General features: G+C 45.1%; 2 protein-coding genes across 2 annotated transcripts; both read left to right on the top strand.

Moving 5' to 3' along the window:
• The first annotated feature begins 1,380 nt into the window (after window positions 1-1,380).
• Window positions 1,381-2,910, top strand: LOC105045613 (protein LURP-one-related 5). Its single transcript, XM_010923996.4, has 2 exons — window positions 1,381-1,913; window positions 2,250-2,910. Exons 1-2 carry the CDS (start codon window positions 1,653-1,655, stop codon window positions 2,721-2,723), a joined length of 735 nt encoding a protein of 244 aa, XP_010922298.1. The 5' UTR covers window positions 1,381-1,652; the 3' UTR covers window positions 2,724-2,910.
• Window positions 2,911-20,746: 17,836 nt separating this feature from the next.
• On the top strand, window positions 20,747-23,851 carry LOC105045704 (uncharacterized). Its single transcript, XM_010924107.4, has 4 exons — window positions 20,747-21,279; window positions 21,496-21,610; window positions 21,789-21,903; window positions 22,315-23,851. The coding sequence occupies exons 1-4, from the start codon at window positions 21,179-21,181 to the stop codon at window positions 23,355-23,357; spliced, it is 1,374 nt and encodes a 457-aa protein (XP_010922409.1). The 5' UTR covers window positions 20,747-21,178; the 3' UTR covers window positions 23,358-23,851.
• Window positions 23,852-27,867: the final 4,016 nt, after the last annotated feature.

Below are 27,867 nucleotides of genomic sequence, written 5' to 3' on the forward strand. Positions count from 1 at the left end.
GCTCCTAGACACCTAGTCTTATGATTCCATAGATTTTTAAGTGAATAAACGAGCACATTAAAATAAAAAATATTAAATTTACTTCATAGTTGATTTATAATTATCTTATATATATATATATATATATATATAATGCTTATTTAATATTGCACGTTATTGGTAATGTTGTATTATTAATCATAGAAATAAGACAGCAGTAAAACTTGATCGAAAATGCTAATGATATTTTTTATAATTTTTATATACTGAAAAATTATATACTTTCTATATATAAATGATTAATAATTTATGTGTATTTATTATATCATGATCGGTCCATAATCCGATTTCTTTTGTTGTTCGACAAATAGTTTGGATTCTAGAACAACAAGGGTGGCCTTTTTTGGTTAGGGTGAGACTAACATTATGGTCCAGTGATCGGTAAGTCAGAGGTTTAGGCTTTCCATTGTTAAGGGTGAGGCAATATATCTTATGGATTTATTAGGTTTGACCACCGCAAGTAGGTAAATTTGATCGATTATAATCGAAGTTATCTTTGCCTTTTCATGTGCCAAGCTTCTCTGCCAATTGGTTCATTTGAGGTGTATCTTTTGCACAAAAGAATAATTTTACAACATCAATCATTAGATTGTGCCTTACCCAATATCTTTTTCCATTTATGTGTATAGGTCTTAAAGTAGATATTATGTAATCCAATGATTGACATCATGAAAGAAGAAGAATCATTCTTTCATGTTAAAGATACATCCGGAACCCATCTACGAGCTTACCCTCATATCTCATTAAAAATATATTTGAATGATTAAGCAGAAAATTTTATAGGATTCGTGAATTGGATCAATACAACCAGCAACATTATATAATTATAGATTGGGTTAGAAATAATTGCGCAAATAGACCGATCCAAATCTTATAGAGAGAGAAAAGATCACAAGATTATATACCAATTTTATTTTTTTCTCTTTATAAGATTCAAACAGACCAACTCTAAAATTTTTATAAGGTATTTATGAATATAAACCTAGTTTAGTCTTCTATCATCTTGTTGCTTGTACTGGTCTTATGGTCGAATCAATAGGATTTTTATCCCACTCATCTAATGAACATTTTTTGTGATCTATGGATTGGGGCAAGGGGGATCCAACTGGATTGTATCTTTTATTGGAGGGAAAAATTAGTTTCCTTCATGTGGATCCACCGTTAGATCACCCATCTCTTGGATCTCAAAATGGCTAGTATTCTATCGTGGTTTTCTGCACAGCTTTGATAGTGAAAAGTCGATGATCCAACGGTGTTCGCGCGAAGGAAGGTGAATCCTACTCTCGCGCGGAGGATGTCCCCCGACCTGGGGGCATCCCGTGGGAAGCAACGCAATTTGACAGGTACATATTTGGGTTTATTCTTAAAGAAAAAGAGAGAAAGTAAAAAGGTAACAATAATAAGAAGATGGAGCCACCAGAGCCACTCGCAAGAAGAGCACCATCTATTTGCTATTGTATGGATCAAGCGTGAAGCCCCCTCCCTTCTCCGTCACCATCGTCTCTCTGTGATTGGTCCGAGGCTTTGAGCCTGGCCTCTCTACTATCTCCTCCTATTTCGCGCTCTCTCTCTATCTGATCAGATCGGCAGGTCTCATCTTCGTCCGTCCGGCGATGGAAGAAGGGGGAGGGAACGGGGGAGGAGCGGTGTCTGTGGGACCGGTGGTGGGGGAGCAGTACTGCAGCGAAGTGGAGCGGGAGCTGACGGTGCGGAAGACGTCTCTTTTCTTTCCGGGGGACGGATTCGCCGCCTACGACCACCAGACCGGGGAGCTGGTCTTCCGGGTAGACACCTACGGCCGGGGCCCCGCCCTTGCCGACCAGCTCGTCCTCATGGATCCCATCGGCGCCTCCATCCTTACCCTCCGACGCAAGGTAAATTGCCTCCGCCGCCCCTTCTTTTCCCGATCCAACTCCTCTTCCTTGCTGCTTCCTTTTATATTTATTATAATTATAATTTACTATCATTTAACGTTGTTATTATTATTATTTCATCAAATAATTCGACCTGTTTATTTATTAGTAAAGGAAAAAAAGAGTGTGTGGAAAAGAAAGAAAGCAAGAAAAGAAAAAAAAAAAATCAAAACCGATGGCGGTCTTGGATCTTGGAACCAAACCCAGGTTTAGGTAGGAGGCAAACAAATGAGAATTAATTATGGATGTGGGGTGTGTGTGTTTCCATCCGTGATGGATGGGGGATTTATTGCACAGTGGCCGAGCCTGCACCAGCGGTGGGAGGGCTTCCTGGGCGAGCTGAGCGAGCGGCAGGAGCCGCTGTTCACCGTGAGGAGGTCGTCCATCTTCGGCAGAGACCGAGGCGACGTGGCGGTAGAGGTGCATGGTGGTGGCGGGACGTACCGGATCGAGGGTTCCTTCGCCCAACGCTGTTGCCGGGTGCTGCACGAGGGCCGCGGCGGAGGGGGAGAGGGAGGAGGGTTGGTGGTGGTGGTGGTGGTGGCGGCGGAGATCAAGCGCAAGGTGGATGCGTGCGCCCACGTGGTGCTGGGAAGGGACGTGTTTCGCCTCTGCCTGCGGCCTCGTTTCGACGCGGCCTTCGCCATGGGCCTCGTCCTCGTCCTCGACCAGATCTGCCCCAACGACGAGGAAGACGACATCTCCCCCGTCGATCACGACGATATCCATGGCGACGACAGCCATGCCGACAGGCATGCCCACCACTCATAACCTCTCTTCTTCTGTACCAGTTAACCGACACCACTCTTTTCATCTCTCTCCGCTGTGCTCTGTTTTTTTTTTCCCTCCTCTCTGCTGTTGCTGTCTCTGTTTTCTCTGCATCTCTCTTGTTACTCGCGATTTTGTAGAACGATGATTCACTGGGACGGTGGATATTTTTGTCCGCGCCAGACCTCCACCATCAGTTTTTTTTTTTTTTAATTATTATTATAATCGAATTTTCTTTATTTTCAGTAAAAATGATATTGTTATTTTCTCGTCCAAACAAAAAGTCGCGTCAATCCTCGCGAGAGGAGACAACGGGCATCCGTTTCCTTCCATTTTCCGGCGCCGTCACAATCGTCCATCATTTTCCTTTCACATTTTTGCCATGCCGTTAACGGATATTCCAGGGCATCCGTCAAAAATCGTCCTCATAATTTAAAATAAATGTCCATATTTGACTGCAAGTTTATTTGCACTGCTTCAGTTTTTTATTACTTTGAACACACATGTAGATTTGCAAACTAAATCTACGATATATCCACTACTGTACGATGATCAAAAAAAAGAATGAAATAAATTGGTGATTCGAACGCAAGGTTTAAAAGAATTATAACAAAGTTTAGCATCCTACCGTATTCTTATCGATTTTTTTTTTAATTTAAACTATCCATCGTAACTTGTCTCAAAATGGATGGAAAAAAAGATTATAGACATCCTCTCAATTTTGGATCAATCTCAAAAACACCCACTCCATATATGATAAGTTTGATATATCTAATTATTATGTTATTAGCTATTAGTAATCATGTGCGAGGGGGATCGAAAATGGGCTGCAGCTAGCATGAGGGTCAATCAGGCTGGATTGATGATTCAATCAGAGAGAGAGGAAAAAATTTACTCAATTCATTTTATTTGATTCATTCAAAAATTTTAAAAAAATGAAAAAGATTGATGAAAATAAGGTTTATATTTTTTTTTAAATTATTGATGATTCAAAATCGAGGCATATAACCTCTATTGATAATAGTGAAGCCTGTTCTTGCATAATTTGAATCAAATTTATCTCTTAATTCGAATAGAATCAATTTTTTTAAAATAAACATGATTAATAGAATAAATACAAAAAATTAAAATTTTATAGAAGATAGATTTTAACGTCCATATTGACTTTGATTTTGTTGCTCCATCTAATACTTTCAGAATTGGAAGATATGCTGGATTAAAATCTTTTCTGAAAAAATATTCAATTTGATGAGCCCATTTTAGAATCCTAGTGATGAAACTTAGGCATGATCGATAGCTGCATGGCTCCCTTTAAATGGTGCCACTACGTCACAAATTTTAAAAGGTTGTCCGGTTTAAAAAAAATAATCCTAATTGAGCATTATATGCATGCCTAAGTTATGCTCTTCAGAATTTTGACGCATAATTTGACTTCCAATATAGCGCATCTTACTTCTAGATCTTGCTCAGCCCTACACATAGTGGTTGAAATGGTCACATCAAGTCTAGTGATCTTCTTGAATCAGCCAATTATGGGTCAGGCTTGGGCTAGATCCGAGGCTATTTGATTTGGCTTTAGGTCTAAAAATAGGACTGAGTAAATTTTGGGATAAGTTTAGGCTGATGCTTGTTCCTTCTTGGATTCAGTTTGAAGCTTTAGCCTTACTTATGACTTGAAGCTTGAGAATAGAACTCAATCCGATCATATCCCAAATTTGTTATTTAGATCTTCTGCTGGGTGTCTTTCAGGTTAGGCTGAGCATTTTGGGCCAACCAGGTTGAATAAGCAGGCCAATTTGAGTCGGGCTAAGTTTGGCAGCCCAAATGATTTATTTGGATGGAGCTCGATTCGGCCTTCGATCTGGTGCAAGCTTGGATTGGGATTTCGAAGGAAATTTCAAACCAAACCCTAGCTTGAATTTTGAAAAAATTTTTGGGGCCACTCTTGGACATGCTTTATATGTGAGGTTTTCTCATATCAAAAAAATTAAGAAAGAGGAAGATTGATATAAATGATTCAGCCTAAAATTTAAGAGCTCAAGGATTTAGGTCAAGTTGGGCTTCAATATATATATTAAAACTTTGGATAAATTATATTCCTAGTTCTTGAATTAAGTCATATTTTCTTAAATAATTTCTAAACTACAAAAAGCTAAAATTTAGCCTTTGAATTATCTGAACTGATTTAATGTTGCCCTCAAACATGATTCGAACGGCTTTTTTTTATCGAAAGTCTGATGTGACAACTATTGATACTTATATGGTACTTATGTGGCATTAAAATTAGAAAAAAATCATTGATGTGGCAAAATAATGATTCTTTATTCTTTCTCAATCGTATTTTTTCTTCTTCTTTGATTATCTTTCAGTCTCTCTTTTTTGAAGAGAATGGGGCCATGGAGGAAAGGAGGGTTTGAAATGGGAGGAGAAGATGAAACCGATGCTAGCTTGATGGGAGGCATAGGGAGAAGACAATGAAAGATGAGTAGAGAAGAACCGAGCAAAGAGAGAGGATGGGATCATGAAGGGAAGGATATTTTTTTTTTCTTCTTTTTTTATTAGGATTTTGGGAATGAGAAAAAGAGAGATGAGAGATGGGAGATAAAAGATCTGAGGAGGAGATAGGTAGAGAGAGTTAAATGAGATGGAATGGTGGAAAATAAAGAAGGATTGGGAGGGAGGAGGAGGATGGGCCATGAAGGGAAGATGACTTTCCCTCTTTTTTTTTCTATTAGGGCTTTGGGATGAGAAGAAAATAGATGGGAAAGAAGATAAAATTAGGGATTTAGCTATATCATCAATATTTTTTAAAATATTTTAAATTATGTCATCTCTGATTTGAGCCATGCAAGTAAAAACTCCACATAAGCATCAGAGTTTGCCACATCAGACTTTCGGTGAGGAAAAATCATCAGAATTGTATCTGAGAAAAATATTAAATTGGTTCAAATAGTTCAAGAACTAAACTTTAGCTTTTCATAATTTATGGACATTTTAAGAAAATTCATCTTATCATTTACAAGTGGCATCGGAGTTGATCGTGACAACATTTGGCAAAACTTCCAAAGCAATTTAAGTGCCTAAAGAGAGAGTGGGTGACCCTTGGATAAAACAGGGAACACATTATAACATGGCTTGTTTTTGGGGAGTGGTTCTTGGGGTAGAACGGTCATATGTGGTGCATTTGGAAGAGTATTTAGGCCTTAACCTTGATTGGAGAATAGTCGCTTGGACTAGAGGGATAATGGAAACTGACACATACCTGATTGTTGAAAGATGGAGAAAGGCTGATATACATAGTTGGAAGGCTGATATGCATGGTTAGATCCCAAACTTAATGGCTTAAAGTTTCTGGTCAAGTTCGATTTCAAGATGTATATCACAATCTCCTGGCATTAGGACTTCCCGACTTTAACTATTAGATGTTATTTGGACATTAGAAGTTCAATGATTATCATTCAAAACTATTTTTTGGTGGTTAGAGATGAGATTATTTTACAGCTTTTCAACTTAGACTTTTAAATGAAAAAATCTTATAGAGTTCAACAAGAAAGTTTTTACCTTTTCAATTTTTTTTACTCTTTTTAAATTGTTGATCATTGCTTCAGAATTGAAGACTTCTTGAAATTGATTTCATCACTATTTGACAAGCATGGTAGTATCACTTGATAGTTTATTGTGATATATATGGACTCTAGAAACTTAATTCTTTTCAAGATTGAACGTTATGGGAATGATTAGATAATAGGGTAGTGCTTTAAGCTTGGGTTTTCATCCTCATTTACATTTTCCTCTAATTTTGATCTAGGTATAATTGTATGAATGTATGTATGTATATATATGAAACTTTTGATGGACATTCTATGACTTTTATTTTTTGGGTTACTTTTTCAGCCTTGGAGTATAGTTCTTAATTCTTTTTTTATTTTTTTATCTTTTTTTAAAAAAATTATATATATATATATATATATATATATATATATATATATATATATATATATATATATATATATATATATATATATATATATATATATATATATATATGGACAGATTTGGATAAGGTCGATCAGATTTGGATTCAGATCCGTTCAAATCAAAATTGGACAATACGGATCCTATATCGATGATTCAAGCTGTTGGATGTGATCTAGTATCTTAAAATTGCTTGCATACTAAAAATAATATGATTTGAAGACCCCTAGTCTATACATCAAGTGATCAAAAAATACATCTAATTCAATTTTATTTAGGCTGTCCAATTTTTGACTACTTGATGCATAAGCTAGGGATCTTCAAATCATATAATTTTTTATATGCAAATATTTTTGAGGTAGTAGATTATATTTAATGATTTGAATCATTAATATAGGACTTCTATTATCGAGTTTTGATCTAATTGAATTTAAGTCTAAATCCAATCGATCTGATTATACTCTGGCTATATATATATATATATATATATATATATATATATATATATATATATATATATATATAAACTTTTGATGGACAACTTCTGCTTTTTGGATTGCTTTTTTAGCCTTGGAGTATGGTTCTTAATTCCTTTTTTGCTTTTGTCTTTTCTATCTCTCCTTTTTAAAAAAATAATAATAATAAGATATCTGAATAACTTTTAGATGGAGTTTATCCTTTCTTTTTTCTTTTTTGAAAAAGCAGCAACTATATTTGCTAGCTAAGATTAATTGCCATTCTATCGTATAGTTTGGTCGAACTATTTTACTCTCACTTGTCAACTAGTTTTAACTTTTCATACGAAGTATAACTATGATTTGCAAGCAAGGTGCAAAATTAGGATTATTAGGAGTTTTATGATGTATTTCGGGAGAAATCATATTCTACACCTAGTATACCAGCTTAGATGTGAGACATTGAGTCAAGAGTATACGACCATGTGGATATTGAACACTTCATCCCTCTCTTTGAACACTTCATCCCCCTCTTAGTTTTATTGCTTCCATCCCATGTTGCCACTAAGAGGCAGCAGTGGTTGTTCTTGAGAGATGCTGCCACCATTGAAAGTAGTAGCGCTTATATCATCAGCATTGATAATGTAGGTGCAATAATGGATAGTATAGACATAAAGGGTGGGGGAGTCCTTGGTGATAGATTGGAACGATGTAAGTCTTCTTTGAGGAAGATGATGGAGCCTTTGGCACCAAAAGTTGACCATACGAGGGAGTCATGGCTAAGGCCAAAAAAGAGGAAGTTGAAGGGGATGTGTTGTGGAGGACACTGATAGAGATACAAATTTGGGTGCAAGACTATTGGGGGATGGAGTTGGTGGTGGCAGACTATGAGTGCTCATATGAGCTCCATTGAATGGGAGGACAAGTAGGTAGAGAAGTAGGAGAGGGCACATTCAGCAATGCAGATGAAGCTAAAGATTGGAAGGGCACCCACCAACAGCACCGCCATAGAGGTCTGATGGTTGGTGCTCTTGGAGGTGGTGCAAGGTTTGGCAACAGTCCTTGGAGAGCTTCTCATGAATGAGGCGGATAAGGTTAGGATAGATCGAGGCCTTGAGGATGTTAGGGATGGGTGAGTTGGATCCTTCAATGGCCATGTTGCCCTCAAGAGACTGGATGGTGATGAGAGAGCACATGATGGCTAAAAAGAAAGCCACAATTGCGGGAGGAAAGGAAAGGGAGGGAAAGTTAGAGCTAGAGGATGGGAGGTTAGGATTTTGGAATGAGAGAACCTCTATTGTCATGGGCATATCACACACTAAGGCCGGTCCTCTTGAGTTCTTTCCTCGAACATACATATAGACATACAATAGTCCAATCATAGCCATGCATGCACCTCTATGCCCTTGCTTGATGATTCCATTGAACTAAATAAATATGGCATCCTCGAGTGCCCACAAGCAACCTGATTTCTCGGGTCAAATCCAATGCTCATGTGTATATTTGTGCCATATTATAGACTCTTCCCAATAGTGCTTTGCAACTTGGTACTTTTGTGCCCATTCCATGGCTTCGCCTCCCATGCCAAGTATCATTCACTCATGATACCCCAATTCTCAAAAGTAATTTCATACCACGACATAGCTACTATGCCACCGACCCACAAGCCACCATACTATATTTCGGGAATACATGGATAAAATCCACATGACAATCATGAAACTCCACTACTATGCAAGAGGTTCAGGCAAATGCATATTTAGTAATGCTATAGCCAAGCCGACATGCCTATAGCTCCTTGAAGCTGTGGTTGATCATGCATACCTGAGCCCTTCCGAGTTATGCTATCCAAGCTTCCCTACAAGCTTTTGTGCAATAATCTTGATCTTGCATCCTTAGCATGTCTTCCAATTTATGGCCATACTACTCGGCAATGTTTATGGCCTATTTGCATATCACCGCATACTGCCACTACCGTGAAGGTTGCAGCCATACCGCCCAACATTGTATGTCTAGTATCTGCTCACACCTACCACAACATTAGCCTCCAAGGTTGCCCATCAAGTAGATATGTTTAGTCAACTGATCCTCGCATATAGTTGTTCTTTCGTTAATGATTTTCTTGGCCATCCTTGATCCTTGGCCCAACTCTAAGACACTTAGGGGGTGCTTAGTTTGTGATTAGAATTGGAATAGATTGGAATGGGAATCGAAATGACTAAATCTTCTAAAGTATTTAGTTCATGACTAGAATCGGAATCCAAATAAAAATTTAAATTCATAAGTGTTGGTGCAAAAATTCGCTTGCGCCGGAGAAGCTGGAGTCGAGGGAGTCGCGGTCGCCGCCGGGACCTGCAAAAGAAGTCTAAACCGGAGGTGGGCAAGACCCTCCGACGCTCAAGTCAGTTCTCTGCCTCAACAAGAATGGAGTGCTCGAACGAAAATTTTAGCAGAGTTTCTAGGTAAAAAATGAGAGCTTAGAGAATAACGTATCTGGAGCCCCCTTTTATAGGCGGAGGGGGCAGCAGACCGATAGCGATATCTGTAACCGTCTGACAGTGGGCTGCCCAGGGTCAGACGGAGTTTGTTGCGAAGAGTAGTGGAGTGGACCCGTGGCTATCACCGGGGCGTACCACGTGGAGTCTGCCGTGGGAGAATGGAGTGGCGTCCGTTGTCGCGACTTGCCATAACATGGAAGAATCGTGCGGTATCCGTCGCAGGAAGTGAAGCAATGCTGTGGCCGTTATTGCGGCCTACCAGAGAATAATGGAACCTCGTAGGATCCGCCGCAGGGAGTGAAGCAGAGTCATGACCGTTACTACAGCCTGCCAGGGAGTAATGGAGCCGCGTAGGATCTGCCGCAGGGAGTGGAGCAGAGTTGCGGCCGTTACTACGGCCCACCAGTGGGTCCATACTTGTCGGCTAAAGTTCGATTGGAGTCTGTAGCTGGGGTCGTGGGAGGAGCTCGACTCCCGTAGGAGTCCGGACGAAGCCTTCCCGCAGTCGAGGTCGAGGATGAAGTCCGACTCTTGTAGGAGTCCGGACGAAGTTCACCTGCAATTAAGGTCAGGGACGAAGTCCGGCTCCCGTAGGAGTCCGGACGGAGTTTACCTGTAAGTGAAGTCATGGGTGGAGCTCGGCTCCTGTAGGAGTCCGGGCAAAGCCTTCCCGCAGTCGAGGTCGAGGACGAAGTCCAGCTCCCGTAGGAGTCCGGGCGAAGCCTTCCAGCAGTTGAGGTCGAGGATGAAGTCCGGCTCCCGTAGGAGTCTGGACGAAGTTCACCTGCAATTAAGGTCAGGGACGAAGTCTGGCTCCCGTAGGAGTCCGGACAGAGTTTACCTGTAGCTGGAGTTGAGGACGAAGTCCGGCTCCCGTAGGAGTCCGGACGAAGTTTACCTGCAGTTGGAGTTGAAGACGAAGTCCGGCTCCCATAGTAGTCTGGATGAAGTTTACTTGCAGCTGGAGTTAGAGACGAAGTCTGGCTTCCGTAGGAGTCCGGACGAAGTTTACCTACAGCTGGAGTTGGAGATGAAGTCCGGCTCCCGTAAGAGTCCGGATGAAGTTTACCTGCAGCTGGAGTCGGGGGCGAGGTCCGGCTCCCGTAGGAGTCCGGACGAAGTTCACCTGCAATTAAGGTTAGAGACGAAGTCCGGCTCCCGTAGGAGTCCGGATGAAGTTTACCTGCAGTTGGAGTCGGAGGCGAGGTCCGGCTCCCGTAGAAGTCCGGACGAAGTTTACCTGCAGCTGGAGTCGGGGGCGAGGTCCGGCTCTCGTAGGAGTCCGAACGAAGTTTACCTGCAGCTGGAGTTGGAGACGAAGTCTGGCTCCCGTAGGAGTCCGGACAAAGTTTACCTACAGCTGGAGTTGAGGACGAAGTCAGGCTCCCGTAGGAGTCCGGACGAAGTTTACCTGCAGCTGGAGTTGGGGACGAAGTCCGGCTCCCGTAGGAGTCCGGACGAAGTTTACCTGCAGCTGGAGTTGGAGACGAAGTCGGCTCCCGTAGGAGTCCAGACGAAGTTTACCTACAGCTGGAGTTGGGGACGAAGTCCGGCTCCTGTAGGAGTCCGGACGAAGTTTACCTGCAGCTGGAGTCGGGGGCGAGGTCCGGCTCCCGTAGGAGTCTGGACGAAGTTTACCTGCAGCTGGAGTCGAGGGCGAGGTCCGGCTCCCGTAGGAGTCCGGATGAAGTTTACCTGCAACTGGAGTTGGAGACGAAGTCCGGCTCCCGTAGGAGTTCGGACGAAGTTTACCTGCAGCTGGAGTTGGGGACGAAGTCCGGCTCCCGTAGGAGTTCGGACGAAGTTTACCTGCAGCTGGCGTCGGGGGCGAGGTCTGGCTCCTGTAGGAGTCCGGACGAAATTTACCTGTAGCTGGAGTTGGGGACGAAGTCCGGCTCCCGTAGGAGTCCGGACGAAGTTTACCTGCAGCTGGAGTTGGGGGCGAGGTCCAGCTCCCGTAGGAGTCCGGACGAAGTTTACCTACAGCTGGAGTTGGAGACAAAGTCTGGCTCCCGTAGGAGTCCGGACGAAGTTTACCTGCAGCTGGAGTCGGGGGCGAGGTTCGGCTCCCGTAGGAGTCCGGACGAAGTTTACCTGCAGCTGGAGTTGGAGACGAAGTCCGGCTCCCGTAGGAGTCCGGACGAAGTTTACCTGCAACTGGAGTCGGGGGCGAGGTCCGGCTCCCATAGGAGTCCGGACGTCGCGAGGAATCTGGTCGACGACGACGGGGTCCTGTTCGTCGGCAAAACTTGGGAGTGTGGCGAAGGCTCGGCCGTCCGGGAGGTTTGAAGAGATGTTGCCGGAGGTCGAAAGTCAGTTGGATCCCCGGAGGGTCACTCCCATCACGAACTTCGGCTGGGGGGGTATTTTATACCCAACACCAGTCCCCCTACTTTCAAGTTCGAATTTTGAATGAAGGAAGCACAGAAAAATTTTCGCAGCCGAAGTTATCCCCTTGAATCCTATGCACGACCGCCCCCAGATATTTTGGCATTTAATGCGTGCATGCTGGAGCCTTTTTTCGATTAGGGCGACCCGAAGAGTCTTTTCGAAACTTCCACCAGTACGTGATCCCAAGCATCGTGCCATAAAAGTCCGCGAACGGTCAACCCTGGGTCGCAGTGAGTGGGACACGCGGGACACGTGGTGGGCACTGGTTGGCCTAGGGACACCTGCCACCATAACTGCGCCAGGCTCCATTGCCTATTTAAGCCCTCACCTTTCCTCCAGGGGCTTCACGACATCTTTCTTTCGCTTGAGGGCTTAACCACTCAGCCACTCCATTGGTGCCCCCTCCGACTCCGAGCGTCCTTCGCGTCGGTCTTTGCCATTTTCGCCGGCTCTCTGCCATTTCCAGTCCCCCGAGTCTCTCCAAGGGATTCCCCTGTCGGGGCCTCCACCCCGGAGGCCAATTTTAAGGTGATGCCATGGACTAAGAAGAGTGCAAGGAGGAGAACAGCAGTTTGCGAGTTCTCTGGTTGTCAGACTGCCGCTGAGGGTTCCTGCCGCCTTAAATGGGGCTCAAGGGAGAATTCCTTCAACAACAGGGGTTTAATAACGGGGACAACCGGTGAAGGCGTTCCGTCTGAGAACTTTAGAGTAGCCGGACGGGGCGACATCGGTAAAGGGGGCAGAGCTTTCGTCACAAGCCGTGATGGGATCCTTGATGGCACCGGGGTCGAGGGACCAGAAGCGGTCGGCGCCGACGGTGGGGCAGCAGAACTTGTTGCGGGGATGGTGGAAGTAGCACATGCCGACCTTGTCGGAACACCTAGGGCGGAGGTAGTCGTGGAGCACACGGTGGTGGCGCATATCTCCGACGCCATCACTGCCTCCGGGGTAACTCCGGTTCTTCTTGAAACAAGTCGTCGTCGCTGCTGCTGTTGCCTTTGCTGCCCCCTAGATTCTATCCCATCCTTTTCCCCCTGGGGTTGGAATTTTGGAGATGGAGCGGAACGAGGCGGGGGGTGAGAGCCGAGAGGCTCGTCACATGTACCGAAAAATACTGCTGGGAAGGACAGAATCGGGAAGAGAAGTCTACAGCTCGAAGTGGCCTCCGGTGTGTCCCTTTCGAGTCTTGTAATAATGTTTTCTTTTTCTGGTCCTCCGGGTCTTGTAATGTACATCTTGTTAATCGAGAAATGAAAAGAAGATTTTGTTATTTCGTTCGTGCTTTGCGTCGAATTGTTGTCTGCCGAACTTCTTTCCTTTACCATTGTTGTTGTTATGTTCCCTTCTCTCTACTTCTCTTCTTTTCTTCTTTTCTTCCTCTTTTTCTCTTCTCTCTTCTTTCTTCTTTTTTTTTTCGAGTGGGATTTTTCCCTCCTCTCTTGGTGGGGCTGCGGGAGTCCGGCTCCCGGAGTCGGGGCGAAGTCCGGCTCCCGTGGGAGTCCGGATGGAGTCTACCTGCGATTGAAGTCAGAGATGAAATCCGGCTCCCGTAGAAGTTCGGATGGGGTTTACCAGCAGTCAAAATCGGGGACGTAGTCCGACTCCCATAGGAGTCCGGACGGAGTCTTTTTGTGATCACAGTCGAGGGTGAAATCCGGCTCCCGTAGGAGTCGGGACAGTGTCTTATTGCGAAGGGGCCACTGGGAAGGTCCCCCTTTTCCTCATCTGGTCTTGCATGACCAGACCTTAATTGATGTCGGGGCGAGGTTCTTCCCATAGTTCTGTCGTAACAGGTTTCAGCTCTGGTTAGGACGAGGTTCTCCTCCTGTCTCTAATGCGGATGTAGGGGCACATATGGGCGTTGCTGAATCCTTCTCCCTCCATCCGGTCTGAAGAGAACCGAACCTTCGACTTTGCTCCAGTTAGGGCGAGGTTCTCCTCCTATCCCTAACAGGGTTGTAGGGGCGCATACGGGCGTTGCAGGGCCTCTCCCCCCATCCGGTCTAAAGAGAACCGGGCCTTCGACTTTGCTCAAGTTAGGACGAGGTTCTCCTCCTGTCCCTAACAGGTCTGTGGGGGCGCATATGGGCGTTGCGGGGCCTCTCCCCCCATCCGGTCTAAAGAGAATCGGGCCTTCGACTTTGCTCAAGTTAGGGCGAGATTCTCCTCTTGTCCCTAACAGGGCTGTGAGGGCGCATATGGGCGTTGCAGGACCTCTCCCCCCATCCGGTCTAAAGAGAACCGGGCCTTCGACTTTGCTCAAGTTAGGGCGAGATTCTCCTCCTGTCCCTAACAGGGCTGTGGGGGCGCATATGGGCGTTGCAGGGCCTCTCCCCCCATCCGGTCTAAAGAGAATCGGGCCTTCGATTTTGTTCAAGTTAGGACGAGGTTCTCCTCCTGTCCCTAACAGGACTGTGGGGGGGCATATGGGCGTTGCAGGGCCTCTCCCCCCATCCGGTCTAAAGAGAACCGGGCCTTCGACTTTGTCGAGACGAAGTCCCCCTCCTGCTTCCGACATGGTTTGTTTTGATTGCCCTGTTGGTATAAGCTTGTGCCAAGGGAAGAGACATATAGATATGCAACTTTTGTTTAAAATAAAGTTATCGGTAGAACATTCATAGGTTTTTCGAGCTCCATGGTCGTGGAAGGTCCGTTCCTCCTTGAGGCCCTCCGATGATGGAGTCGATGGTCCCGATTGGAGGCCGATCTCCGGGCTGCTCCTCCCTCCTTGGCGGTTCAGGTTGCGGCAGGACCCTTGGCCGATCTTCTCTACCCTCAGGCCGACGTCGAATGAACCTATCGAGTCGACCTTGCCGGATGAGCTCCTCGATCTCATCTCGAAGCTGGATGCATTCCTCCGTGTCATGGCCGTGGTCGCGATGGTAGAGACAGAACTTGTTGGGGTTGCGCTTCCTGGGGTGTGTGCGCATCCTCTCAGGCCTGGGGAGCTGCTCCCTGACCTCCATCAGTACCTGGGTCTTCGAGGCATTGAGGGGGGCGTAGTTGCAGAATCTTTCCGATGGAGAACTCCGCCTAACCCCGCGATCCGGACTTCTCTGCCTACGTACCCGGGGTGGAGTATGGACACGCTTGTGCCCAGGAGGGGATCGAGAACGTGGCCGAGCTTCTCTCGGCCCTTTTTCGACTACAGGCTTACTCGAGTCTCCCGCCTGCCGTTCCCTCACAGTCTCCTCATCCTTCATTTTGAAGGCTTCTTCCGCTCGAGCGTACCCTTCGGCCCAAGCCAACAGATCAGCAAAATTCCTGGGGTACTTCTTCTCCAGGGAGAACAAAAGGTCGTTCTTCTGAAGGCCGCCCTTCAGAGCGGCCATTGCTACCGACTGGTCCAAGTTTCGGACCTCCAGTGCGGCGACATTGAAGGGTTGATGTAGGCTCGAATGGACTCCCCCTCCCTCTGCTTGATATTGATGAGGGACTCCGAATCTTTCCGGGGGCGCCGGCTGCTGACAAAATGGGCCACAAATTGGTGACTCATTTGATCGAAGGAAAAGATGGTACCCGACTTCAGCACTGAGTATCAGTTTCTCACCGCTCCCTTCAAGGTGGATAGGAAGGCTCGGCATAGAATGGTGTCGGGTGCGCCATGAAGCAGCATCATCGTCCGGAAGGCCTCCAGATGATCAATCGGATCCGAAGTCCCGTCGTAGCTTTCGAACTGGGGAAGTTTGAAGTTGGGCGGGATCGGTTCCTGCATGATCATTTGAGAAAAGAGAGGGTCAGTGCAAATATCCTCACCATAAGTGGGGGGAGCATGGCGGAGTTCTTCGATCCGCCGGTTCATCTCCTGGAGTCTCTGGTCCAAGAAATTCTCTCGACTTCGGGTCTCGAGGGTCCTCTGGCAGAATGGAGGCAAGGATCTTCCAGGGGTGGAGTCGTGGTCAGATTGGAGGCTTTCCACCCTTGGATTCGTCTTTCCGGGAAAGATCGGGCGGCTGGCCCAAGTGGCCCATCCCGCTGCCGGATTTTGGAGTTCTAGCGACGCTCTTTCCGATCGCACCGATGCCTGCGGCTGCTGCTGCTGTTGCATGGCCTGCACAGCTTTAGTGAGGCCTCTGACCTGCTGCACCAGCAGGTCGAATTGCTCCGTGCCAACCGTCACTGCCGGAGGAGGAGGTAGAGGCTGGGAGACTGGAGGTGAGGCTGAAGCCTGAGATCTGGCCGTGGAGGCCGTGGATCGTCGTGTGGACGCCTTGCGGGGAGGCATCAGGTGAAGATCAAGTGGGGGAAAGAGGAGTGGACGTCGGAAAAGATGACCAGAGGCGGTCCCATTGAGCGCTCCTTTAAGAACAAGGGTACTGCGAAGGTTCAGGGCCCTTCCTCTAGCGCCAATCCTGTTGGTGCAAAAATTCGCTTGCACCGGAGAAGCTGGAGTCGAGGGAGTCGCGGTCGCCGCCGGGACCTGCAAAAGAAGTCTAAACCGGAGATGAGGTTGCTCCGGCAAGATCCTCCGACGCTCAAGTCAGTTCTCTGCCTCAACAAGAATGGAGTGCTCGAACGAAAATTTTAGCAGAGTTTCTAGGTAAAAAATGAGAGCTTAGAGAATAACGTATCTGGGGCCCCCTTTTATAGGCGGAGGGGGCAGCAGACTGATAGCGATATCTGTAACCGTCTGGCAGTGGGCTATCCAGGGTCAGACAGAGTTTGTTGCGAAGAGTAGTGGAGTGGACCCGTGGCTATCACCGGGGCGTGCCACGTGGAGTCTGCTGCGGGAGAATAGAGTGGCGTCCGTTGTCGCGACTTGCCATAAGATGGAAGAATCGTGCGGTATCCGTCATAGGAAATGGAGCAGTACTGTGGCCGTTATTGCGGCCTGCCAGGGAATAATGGAACCGCGTAGGATCTGCCGCAGGGAGTGGAGCAGAGTCGTGGCCGTTACTACGACCTGCCAGGGAGTAATGGAGCCGCATAGGATCCGCCGTAGGGAGTGGAGCAGAGTCGTGGCCGTTACTACGACCTACCAGGGAGTAATGGAGCCGCGTAGGATCCGCCGCAGGGAGTGGAGTAGAGTTGCGGCCGTTACTACGGCCCACCAGTGGGTCCATACTTGTCGGCTGAAGTTTGGTTGGAGTCTGTAGCTGAGGTCGTAGGAGGAGCTCGGCTCCCGTAGGAGTCCGGACGAAGTCTTCCCGCAGTCGAGGTCGAGGATGAAGTCCGACTCCCGCAGGAGTCCGGACGAAGTTCACCTGCAACTAAGATCAGGGACGAAGTCCGGCTCCCGTAGGAGTCCGGACGGAGTTTACCTATAAGTGAAGTCGTGGGTGGAGCTCGGCTCCCGTAGGAGTCCGGGCGAAGCCTTCCTGCAGTCGAGGTTGAGGACGAAGTCCGACTCCCGTAGGAGTCCGGGCGAAGCCTTCCAGCAATTGAGGTCGAGGACGAAGTCCGGCTCCCGTAGGAGTCCGGACAGAGTTCACCTGCAATTAAGGTCAGGGATGAAGTCCAGCTCCCGTAGGAGTCCGGACGGAGTTTACCTGTAGCTGGAGTTGGGGACGAAGTCCGGCTCCCATAGGAGTTCGGATGAAGTTTACCTACAGCTGGAGTTGGAGACGAAGTCCGGCTCCCGTAGGAGTCCGGACGAAGTTTACCTGCAGCTGGAGTTGGAGACGAAGTCTGGCTCCCGTAGGAGTCCGGACGAAGTTTACCTACAGCTGGAGTCGGGGGCGAGGTCCGGCTCCCGTAGGAGTCCGGACGAAGTTCACCTGCAATTAAGGTCAGAGACGAAGTCCGGCTCCCATAGGAGTCCGGACGAAGTTTACCTGCAGCTGGAGTCGGGGGTGAGGTCCGGCTCCCGTAGGAGTCCGGACGAAGTTTACCTGCAGCTGGAGTTGGAGACGAAGTCTGGCTCTCGTAGGAGTCCGGACGAAGTTTACCTACAGCTGGAGTTGGAGACGAAGTCCGGCTCCCATAGGAGTCCGGACGAAGTTTACCCGCAGCTGGAGTTGGAGACGAAGTCTGGCTCCCGTAGGAGTCCGGACGAAGTTTACCTGCAGTTGGAGTTGGGGACGAAGTCTGGCTCCCGTAGGAGTCCGGACGAAGTTTACCTGCAGCTGGAGTCGGGGGCGAGGTCCGGCTCCCGTAGGAGTCCGGACGAAGTTTACCTGCAGCTGGAGTCGGGGGCGAGGTCCGGCTCCTGTAGGAGTCCGGACGAAGTTTACCTGCCGCTGGAGTTGGAGACGAAGTCCGGCTCCCGTAGGAGTCCGGACGAAGTTTACCTGCAGCTGGAGTTGGGGACGAAGTCCGGCTCCCATAGGAGTCCGGATGAAGTTTACCTACAGCTGGAGTCGGGGGTGAGGTCCGGCTCCCGTAGGAGTCCGGACGAAGTTTACCTGCAGCTGGAGTTGGGGATGAAGTCCGGCTCCCGTAGGAGTCCAGACGAAGTTTACCTTCTGCTTGAGTCGGGGGCGAGGTCTGGCTCCCGTAGGAGTCCGGACGAAGTTTACCTGCAGCTGGAGTTGGAGATGAAGTCCGACTCCCGTAGGAGTCCGGACGAAGTTTACCTGCAGCTGGAGTCGGGGGCGAGGTCTGGCTCCCGTAGGAGTCCGGACGAAGTTTACCTGCAGTTGGAGTTGGAGACGAAGTCCGGCTCCCGTAGGAGTCTGGACGAAGTTTACCTGCAGCTGGAGTCGGGGGCGAGGTCCGGCTCCCGTAGGAGTCCGGACGTCGCGAGAAATCCGGTCGACGCCGGCGGGGTCCTGTTCGTCGGCAAAACTTGGGAGTGTGGCGAAGGCTCGGCCGCCCGGGAGATTTGAAGAGACATTGTCGGAGGTCGAAAGTCAGTTGGATCCCCGGAGGGTCACTCCCATCACGAACTTCGGCTGGGGGGCATTTTATACCCAATAATAAGGAAGAGTGGGGATTGAGTTTTAGATAGATTGGACCATTCTTATTCTATCCCGAAATCAGAATCGGATGGGAACTCCCTAACTAAGTGGCCAAAATAGGAGTTATTCATTCTGATTCCCATTTCAGACCTTCATTTCTCCAAACCAAGCATCCTCTTAATCTGATTGATATTCTATAAGCCACACTTATACTCTATGGCTGACCAACTTTCATGGATCTTTGTGAGAGTTCCGCACAATGCTCATATCATTTATCTACGAGGATAGGTTGTACTCTTGCTCAACTAGTTCCTTAATGCCTCTTTGCTTCATCATAGACAGGGCCAGCCCTGGGGCAGGTCAAATTAGGCGACCGCCCCAGGCCCCAGGCCTAGATCTTGTATTGATATTTCAATAGGGTGCAAGGATGGCTTTCTACAATATTATAACAAGAAAAATAATTAAATAGATTAATAATGGGTTTTATACACTGCTTAACGAATATATCTATAGAAAATTATTGCACGTAGATTAATTTTTTAATGATAATTAATATTTAAAGTATGTAAATTTTTAATAGAGAAGGTCCCATTTTTTTATTTAGTCTTAGGTCTAAAAAATGTCAGGACCAGTCCCGATCATAGAGATTAAGAATGCATAGGATAGTCCAGATAATTCCTTGAGAACTAACCTCTTGGAGACCCCTTATGTTAGCTAGCTTATTCAACTAGCATTAATTATCCAAACACCTCTACACAAGACCATCCAAGTATGATACTACCTTGCCTCATAATCATGCTATGACAGGCCTACATGCTCCGGGCTTAGGAGAGTTGGAAATGTGATTAAAGCTCTGTACCCCTCCCCAACTACGAGGAATCCTCGGATATTTACATATGTTTTGGTGGTTTGCCACCATACCAAATATCAAACTTCTTGGGCCTCCCAATATCATGCTATGGCTATGTTGGGTCTTGGGTAATCCTTACTCTCCTTAACACTCCCGCTTGGAGCATTATAAGTTTTGATCGAAGTCAAAGCCTCTATTAAACCTTGGAGAAATTCTTTGTACACCTTGGACAGTGTAGAAAATTCGATGTGGAGCACACCGTCTTATCTAATTGATCTACGTAGCCATCACTTTTTAATGTATATTTAATATCTGCAGTTTTATTTTTTTATTTAAAATTTTAAATGATAAAAATATTCTTACTTATTAAAAAAAATTATGATATCTTTTGTCCATATTATGACATCCTACATTACAGAAAGTCATAATTTGATACAGAATGTCATAATATGCCATAGAATGCCATAATTTTTTTCAAAGAGAAGGAACATTTTTGCCATTCAAAATTTTCAAATGAAAAAATAAAACTATGGGTATTAAATATGCGTTGGAAAGTAGTTGGACAAAAATGTCCCTCTTATATTATGACATCCTAAATCATATTATAACATTTTATATGCAGAAAATTATAATTTAACACACGATGTCATAATATACTACAGGATGTCATAATATTTTGAATCATATTATGACATCCTGCGTATCAAAAATTATAATTTGATGCAGGATGCGATAATTTTTTTTAAAAAAAAATTATTTTTATCATTTAAAATTTTAAACAAAAAAATATAATCATAAATATTAAATATATATAAAAATAATAATTATATAAATTAATAAAATAATATATTTTACATCAAATAAAAATTTCTCTTGAACCTTGTCACGCCCACGTCGGCATCTCCTACGATGAGCCTATAGTTAAGCGCATTATAATGTGGTGGAAATAAATTGGTCCGGTGCAGGGCTGAGCAGGTTATAGGATATAATTTCTCGTGTTTTGGGATGTAATCTAAAACCCCTACGGCTGGAAACGAAAGCCAGAATTATTGTTGTTGGATGAGGGAAGCGAAGGCTACCGACACCCACCGCACTGGTCACCCCAATACTGCCCCACTCATGGATCCTCTCTCTCTCTCTTCCCTGGTGTGGGGGTGGGGAACGTAGGGGTGCATTAAATCCCTCCAACCATTCCGCGGGGCAGCCTGCCGTAGGCTAAGCGTTGGGGAAAGGGAGGGAAGGAAGGCTTCTCGGATGGTCCGCTTGCGTCTGGTCGAGGCACGGGGCGAGAGCGGAGGGATGGTGGGGTGGTTGGGTAGGTGGTAGCTCCCCTGCCCTTTTTCTCGCTTTCCCTTTCCCCTCCGTTATTTTTCTCTCTTGCTTGCGGCAATCATTTGATCGATTGCTTGAGAGAGAGAAAGAGAGAGGACGGGAATTCTGAAAGGGAGAAATGCCGAGACCAGGGCCGAGACCGTACGAGTGTGTGCGGCGAGCCTGGCACAGCGAGAGGCACCAGCCCATAAGAGGATCTCTCATCCAAGAAATCTTCAGGTCCATCCTCTCTCTCTCCCTCCCCCACTCTCCGCTTTTATTCTGCTCTTGATTATTTTTCATCTCCCTGTGAATTCGTTCGCGATTGCCCCCCACGCCTCCACCGCCAACATCAGACAGCTGGTGTTGGACGGCGAGGCGGCGATGATCGGATGCTCGCTTTTGTTCCCTTCTGTTTATTTTTATGGCTATTTTGTTCTCTCTGATTTCTATCAGGGTGGCGAACGAAATACACAGCCCCGCCACCCGCAGGAACAAGGAATGGCAGGAGAAGCTCCCCTTCGTCGTTCTCAAGGCCGAGGAGATTATGTACTCCAAAGCCAACTCTGAGGTTCGTTCCAGGCCCTTCCTGTTTTTTTCCTGTTCCCCTCATCCCCCACCCCTTGTCTTGTTTTTAATCCTTTTCTCGTGTCTCTTCGCCTCTCTTCCGCTGGCCGGTCCCTCTCTTTGCCTTGTGTGGTAAATGATGGCGGCGGCGGCGGAGACGGCGGTGGTGCGTTTGTTTGCAGGCGGAGTACATGGACCTGAAGACGCTGCGGGACCGAGCCAACGACGCCATCGATACCATCATTCGCAAGGATGAAACTACGGAGAGTGGAGACCTCTTGCAGCCCTGTATAGAAGGTATTGCCTCCCCACCACCACCGTCTTGTCTCTGTGGTGTGATGTTGCTTTCCGTTGCTTGAAGAAGAGAACATAAGGAAAAAAAAAAATTCCGTTGCTGTTACTTATCCTCCGAAATCCTGTGCCCCTCTTCATCCCTGCCTAATGGAGAAACAATTATTCTTTCGGGGAGGGGGAGGGGGGGATGGGATGGTTGTGTTGTGGAGGTCAGGTTTCTCCTTTCATTTAATTTACCCTTCCAAACACAGCACGGCTTCTCTCGTGCCCACCGCCCCCACAGTCGCGCGCCCGCGCACACAGCAACTGTCGATTTTAGGTCGGTCGGAGTTGATTGTATAATATAATGATTCATTTTCCCCCTTCCTTCTCTCCCTTCATTTGTCTCCGCCTGCGTACGTTCCCTGGCCTCAGCGGCACTTAATCTGGGCTGCATTCCTAGAAGAGCTTCGAGGAGCCAGCGCCACAGCAACCCCGGATGCTATTTGAGCTCTGCCACCAAAGACGTCACAGCTACCCCGCTTAAGCTCCCAGATAACAGCAAGAACAACTGTGGCAGCAGCAGCAACAACATGGCTCAGCTAGGATCTTCTGGCCATCTCTTGCCACCACCACCACCGCCTGCCGACCAGGTTTCTGCTTCTCAGTTTGCATCCTGGCGTGCCTTCTTAAAGCCCATCGATGTGAATCCTGCTGGCATTTCTGAGGTCAAGTCCGTCAATCCAGATGCTTCTCGCAAGCATGAGGATTCCTTCACTATTGCTAATCCCGAGCTTCATCACCCCTGGACGCATTCTCCACTCTCTTGCCAAGATAGAATGCCAAACCCTATGGATACCTCTACCTGGCCGAGTTTGGTTCATGTGTATCCCTTGTTCTACGGCCACAACCAACCCAAAGCAGGTGCGCGGCTGTCTCATCAGAGGCCTCAGGAATCCCCTTGTAGCGTGGTTCGAGCCACGATGCCTGGTGTTCTGCCCCTTGACGAGGCTGAGGCAGGCTATATGCAGAACATTAATCCTGGTAGTAGAAATGCCATAGATTCTTTGAAGCAAGTTTCAAACTTCATTGAAGCACCGGAGGAACCACCACGTACTTGTTGTGATTTGTCGTTGCGTTTGGGGCTGCCTTCACCTCCATCCCTGGGTGCAGATCATGCATGGACCAATGAGGCTGAGGATGTGGGCTCAAGCAGTTCCTGTGACGGGAGCAAGTTCTGTGATCCATCTCCTAAAAGAACCAGAGCGTGGAGCTTAGAGAGTTCATTTTCGCCTCCAAAAGATCATGGCTTTGATTTCCCCCCGGTAGAATGTGTGGATGAGCCAGCAGAGTCATGCTCAAGTAAGTGGAGTTCGGAAGGCGAAGGCACATTGTATGTTGAGGCTTTTGATAAGTGCAAAGCAACTACCGGTGGTCCTTTCCATGATGGATACTTCTACCGGAGGCAAAATATTTAGACCATCCAGCTATCCAGCAGAACGGAGGCACCAGACTTGTGGTACCTACGAGTTTACGCTATCTGGCTCTAACACTACAGACTCCTGGATCTCCTCTTTTGCTACAGGGTCTTATCATCTGTGTTATTGCCTATCTTTGGTTATGCTATTTATTATGGTTTTCAGATCTATGGGTCACTTCTCTGTTTTTCCAAAGGACTTGCTAACTTCTTGTACTGCGTCCTCACTGTTGTATTATGATACTTGGAATATTGCTGCACTATGGGGCCAATCTGGTTGTCTCAATATATGTGCAGCTCCACCATATGTTGCTGTTTAGACCTGTTCCTGCTCAGCATACTAAGTGATGTCTATGTCCAGGTGCTGCTTCTCGGTAGATCCTTGTGGATCTTCCTTCTTCATTGTTTGTCTTCTGGGTATTCTGTATCTTTTGCTCCATTTCATGGGCAACATGTACTTTCATATCAACATAATGGAGCTCTCTTTTGGACCAATGACAACTGGGTACACTATGAACTGTTTCGGCCTATTAGGAGGCTGATACATAGGCTATGTCCAGATCTTCTGTGGAGAAGGCTGTCATCATCTCTCTTATGGAGGCTGCTGAAGACACTGATCTATTTTCAGTGTCTACTCCTATTGGGCTCTCCGAACTGTTTGTTAAGTATTGGCCATGTTCCTTGCTTTTTCTCGTCGGATGGCTACTATGTGTTTTATTTTACTCAGCCGTGTTCTAAAGCGGGGTACCTTGGACTTCAGTTTCAGTTCAGTTAATGGGCTTAAACTTCGCTTTATGCCTCTGCCGCTTTTCCCACTTATGGGTTCCATTTTGGATCCAAAGTTTGTTCGACTGTTTCTTTGGTGGTGCCTTTATTTAACCGTGTCTCTCTGATGTATCTGGGCGCTGATACCAAAGATCATATGCCTGACGTCGCAGCTTTGCCACTGCTTCGGTTATCTTATCTTCATGTTAATTTACTTATTTGCACTTCTTTTGCTTTGTCTGCTCTATCCCTGCTTGTTTCCAACATCGAAGTATCATGTTGTGTTGTTCTCTTTGCTTGTATTGCTCAGCTTATCCTAGTCAGCTTCTGGCTTGTGATGGAATGCTGTAACTTATGGTATTGTTATCATACACAATAAAGCTCTGACTTTTCTACCAAAAACTTGCTGAAATCGTCCACGGACCTTAAGTGGCAGTTGCTATCAATTCTCCCAATAGAGAAGTATCAAAAAAAATCCTTCAGATCCCCCAGCTGTCTTTCTTGTTTTGCGATTGTTGTGTCTAATTTGCAGAAATGCAGGGCGAATAGCTGCTTATGGGGAGCTGCTTTTTTTCGGTATCGGCATTTGTGGCATCTTAGCTACCATGTAGTGTTTGCATGTCTAGTGCACGGAACAGTTATGGCAATTCTCTCATTGACCACTTGTGTGGGCGCACGTACACGTGCAGCAGATTAAAAAAAAAAATCAGCATTTAACATTGAGAAAATGTTTTGCCATGCATTTTACATCGAGAAGATGATGTGCCATTTATATTTATATGATAATGTTTCACTTTGTGCTCGCGTTTGTGCGTGCAGCATCAGACAAAGATCAGCATTTTACATCTAAAAGATTATTTGCCCTTCATGTTTATATAGTAATGTTTGATTTTATGAGCAACTTATTAGTTTTTTTTTTTTATAAAGCTGGGGGAACATGCTTTTGGAGGAACTTTATTTGCTTTCTCCATCGGTATTTAAAAAACATTTTAGGATCTGTTTGGATAGTTCGGCCAAAATCCTATGGGATTAGTAGCCCAGTTAGGATGATACGTTGGGCTAGGTCTATGTTTATAACTATTCTAAGTTAAGATCTTTTTTTTTTCTCTAGAGTAATTCTTTATTCACCACGTCCAACGGAGAAAAAATACATCACTTCACCGAATTGCGTCATGTAGCATAATTAATAAGAGGGCAGGCATTTGATGTAGCTCAGTCCTTTTTTTTCAAATTTTTACTAACCAAAATATCATTTCCTATTGCATGCTATAACATCCTGGATAATGTTATAACATTCTATTGTTTTTTGATAGGATGCAACAGGATGTCATAGGATACAATATAATGTCATACTATTATAATGATGTCCTATTATTTTCTATAATATTTTGATAATTATTTATAGAATGCAACAAGATGTCATATGATGTAACAAGTTGTTATACCATAATTATGACGTCCTATTATTCTTTCATGATATCTCGATAATTATTTATAGGATGCAACATAATGTCATAGAATATAATAAGATATTGTACGATTATTATGATATCTTGTTATTTTTTTATGATATCTTGATAATTATTTATAATATGCAACATGATATCATAGGATGCAACAGAATGTCATACCATTATTATGACATCCCGATAATTGTTTATAGAATGCAACAAGATATTATAAGATACAATGAATGTCATACTATTATTATAACATCCTATTATTTTCTATGGCATCCCAATAATTATTTACAGGATGCAACAAGATGTTATAGGATGCAACAGAATGTCATATCATTATTATGATATTCTATTATTTTTTATAATATTTTTATAATTATTTATAAAATCTAACAAAATGTCATAGAATGCAATAGGATGTCATGACATTATTATAATGTCCTGTTATTTTTTATGATATTTCGATAATTATTTATAAAATATAACAGGATGTCATACCATTATTATGATGTCCTATTATTTTTTGACATCTGGATAATTATTATAGAATATAACAGGATATCATAGGATGCAATAGGATGTCAATACCATTATTATAACATCTCATTATTATCGATGATATCCTAGTCAAATATGAGCAAAATAGAGTAAAAGAAGAAAAAGGATATTTTGGTTAGAAAAAATTTGAGGAGAAAAGTTGAACTGTATTAAATATCTGTCTTCTTATTAATTGCGCTATATGGCCCAATCTGGTAAAGCAGTGTATTTTTTCTCTATTAAAAATAATGAATAAAAAAAAAATTTCCTATAAGATTCGGGTCCACTCAAAATATAGATGTAGTCCAATCTATAATTCAATATTTTTAGTGACTGTACTAGTCTAGCCTATGAATTTCATGGGATTCTGGACTGAACCATCCAAACAAATCCTTAGGAGGAACTAGGGACAGCTTGAAACATTCTGGTATACATAGGCCCTGGGTCGTGCCTGGCATGGCCAGGCCCATCAGGCCAGGGTCCAGGCATGGCCTATTTACTCCGAACCCCGGGCCTGGCACGCCCCTAGGCTCGGGGTTTGGCGGGCCGTGCCTGGCACGGCCCATGGCCCTTTTCTTTTCTTTTCTTTTTTTTTTTAAAAAAGCAGCCCAAATGGGCCGTGCCAGGCACGGCCCGTTTAAGGCAGTTACAGGCCATGCTTTAAGGCCGTTACGGGTCAGGCATGGCTCGTAATGGCTAATTCAATTTTTTTTTTTAATTTTTTGGGTTGGATAACGGCTAGTTTTTTATTTTTTATCATTTTAAACCCCCTAACAGTCATAAAATGGCTAGTTTTAGGGATAATTTGAAAAAATAAAAATGTTAGAATTCCACAGTTATACATTATTTATTTTTCTTGATCTAAGTCCTTAATTTCTTCTCTTTCTCTCTCTCTCTCTCTCTCTCTATATATATATATAGTAAGGTATGATTGGTAAATGAACTGTATGAATTTAGAGTAAGCATTACTTTTATATTAAAAGAAAAAAATAAAAAAATTTCTCCAAACTGGAGTTGGCCTCTACTTTTAGGCACGTCAGCACGTGCATATAAATCGTTGTGCGGACTCCGTACCAGATGTTATGTCCTAACTAGCTGTTTGACATTCTTAAAATATTCGACGACGACTCCAACGGCTAATAGCGAGCAGATCTGTCCATGTGTCATTTATAAACTTTCCTATGAGTTTGATAAATTCTTCCATTGCTTAAATTATATATTAAGAAAAAAAAATTATATGTTATCAGATCTGCCTAACATCTTGAAAGAGACTGAGTATAGTTATAGATGAATTAAGTTGAATTCAATATGTGATTAACTTGTAGTGGCTAATTCTCTCAAGACCATCAAAATTTTCTATAACCAAACAAGTGAATTTAAAAAGTTTATAGGCTGGCAAGAAATCATCGAAGTTAGTACCAATTAAAGTTGTTAAAATCTGAGGATTGTACATAGCTATTGATTGATTGAGACTCAATAAACTATGTAAACAAATCTCTTGTAGGGGTGGGTAAGGAGGGACATCCTCGTAATTGGATTTATCTTTAAATTATTAAGGTGAGTCATCTCAATTTTTTCTCTCTTTCATATTGCATTCGGAGGTCAGGCCTAGTCCCCCTCCCTCCCTTGTACCATTTTGATTGTTATTAATAAATCGGTAGGGATCCACGCCAAACCCTTCACCATTACAAGATAGTTTTTTATTTTTACAAAAACAAATCTTACATCTATTTTTAATTTTACTCCTTA

Source organism: Elaeis guineensis, chromosome 2 (genome assembly GCF_000442705.2).
Source record: "Elaeis guineensis isolate ETL-2024a chromosome 2, EG11, whole genome shotgun sequence".
Lineage (NCBI taxonomy): Eukaryota > Viridiplantae > Streptophyta > Magnoliopsida > Arecales > Arecaceae > Elaeis > Elaeis guineensis.

Coding starts and splice junctions, on each gene's coding strand:
- LOC105045613 (XM_010923996.4), top strand. CDS start 1,653: ATGGAAGAAGGGGGAGGGAACGGGGGAGGAGCGGTGTCTGTGGGACCG. Junction 1,914..2,249: donor TCCTTACCCTCCGACGCAAG/GTAAATTGCCTC, acceptor TTTATTGCACAG/TGGCCGAGCCTGCACCAGCG.
- LOC105045704 (XM_010924107.4), top strand. CDS start 21,179: ATGCCGAGACCAGGGCCGAGACCGTACGAGTGTGTGCGGCGAGCCTGG. Junction 21,280..21,495: donor CTCATCCAAGAAATCTTCAG/GTCCATCCTCTC, acceptor GATTTCTATCAG/GGTGGCGAACGAAATACACA. Junction 21,611..21,788: donor ACTCCAAAGCCAACTCTGAG/GTTCGTTCCAGG, acceptor GTTTGTTTGCAG/GCGGAGTACATGGACCTGAA.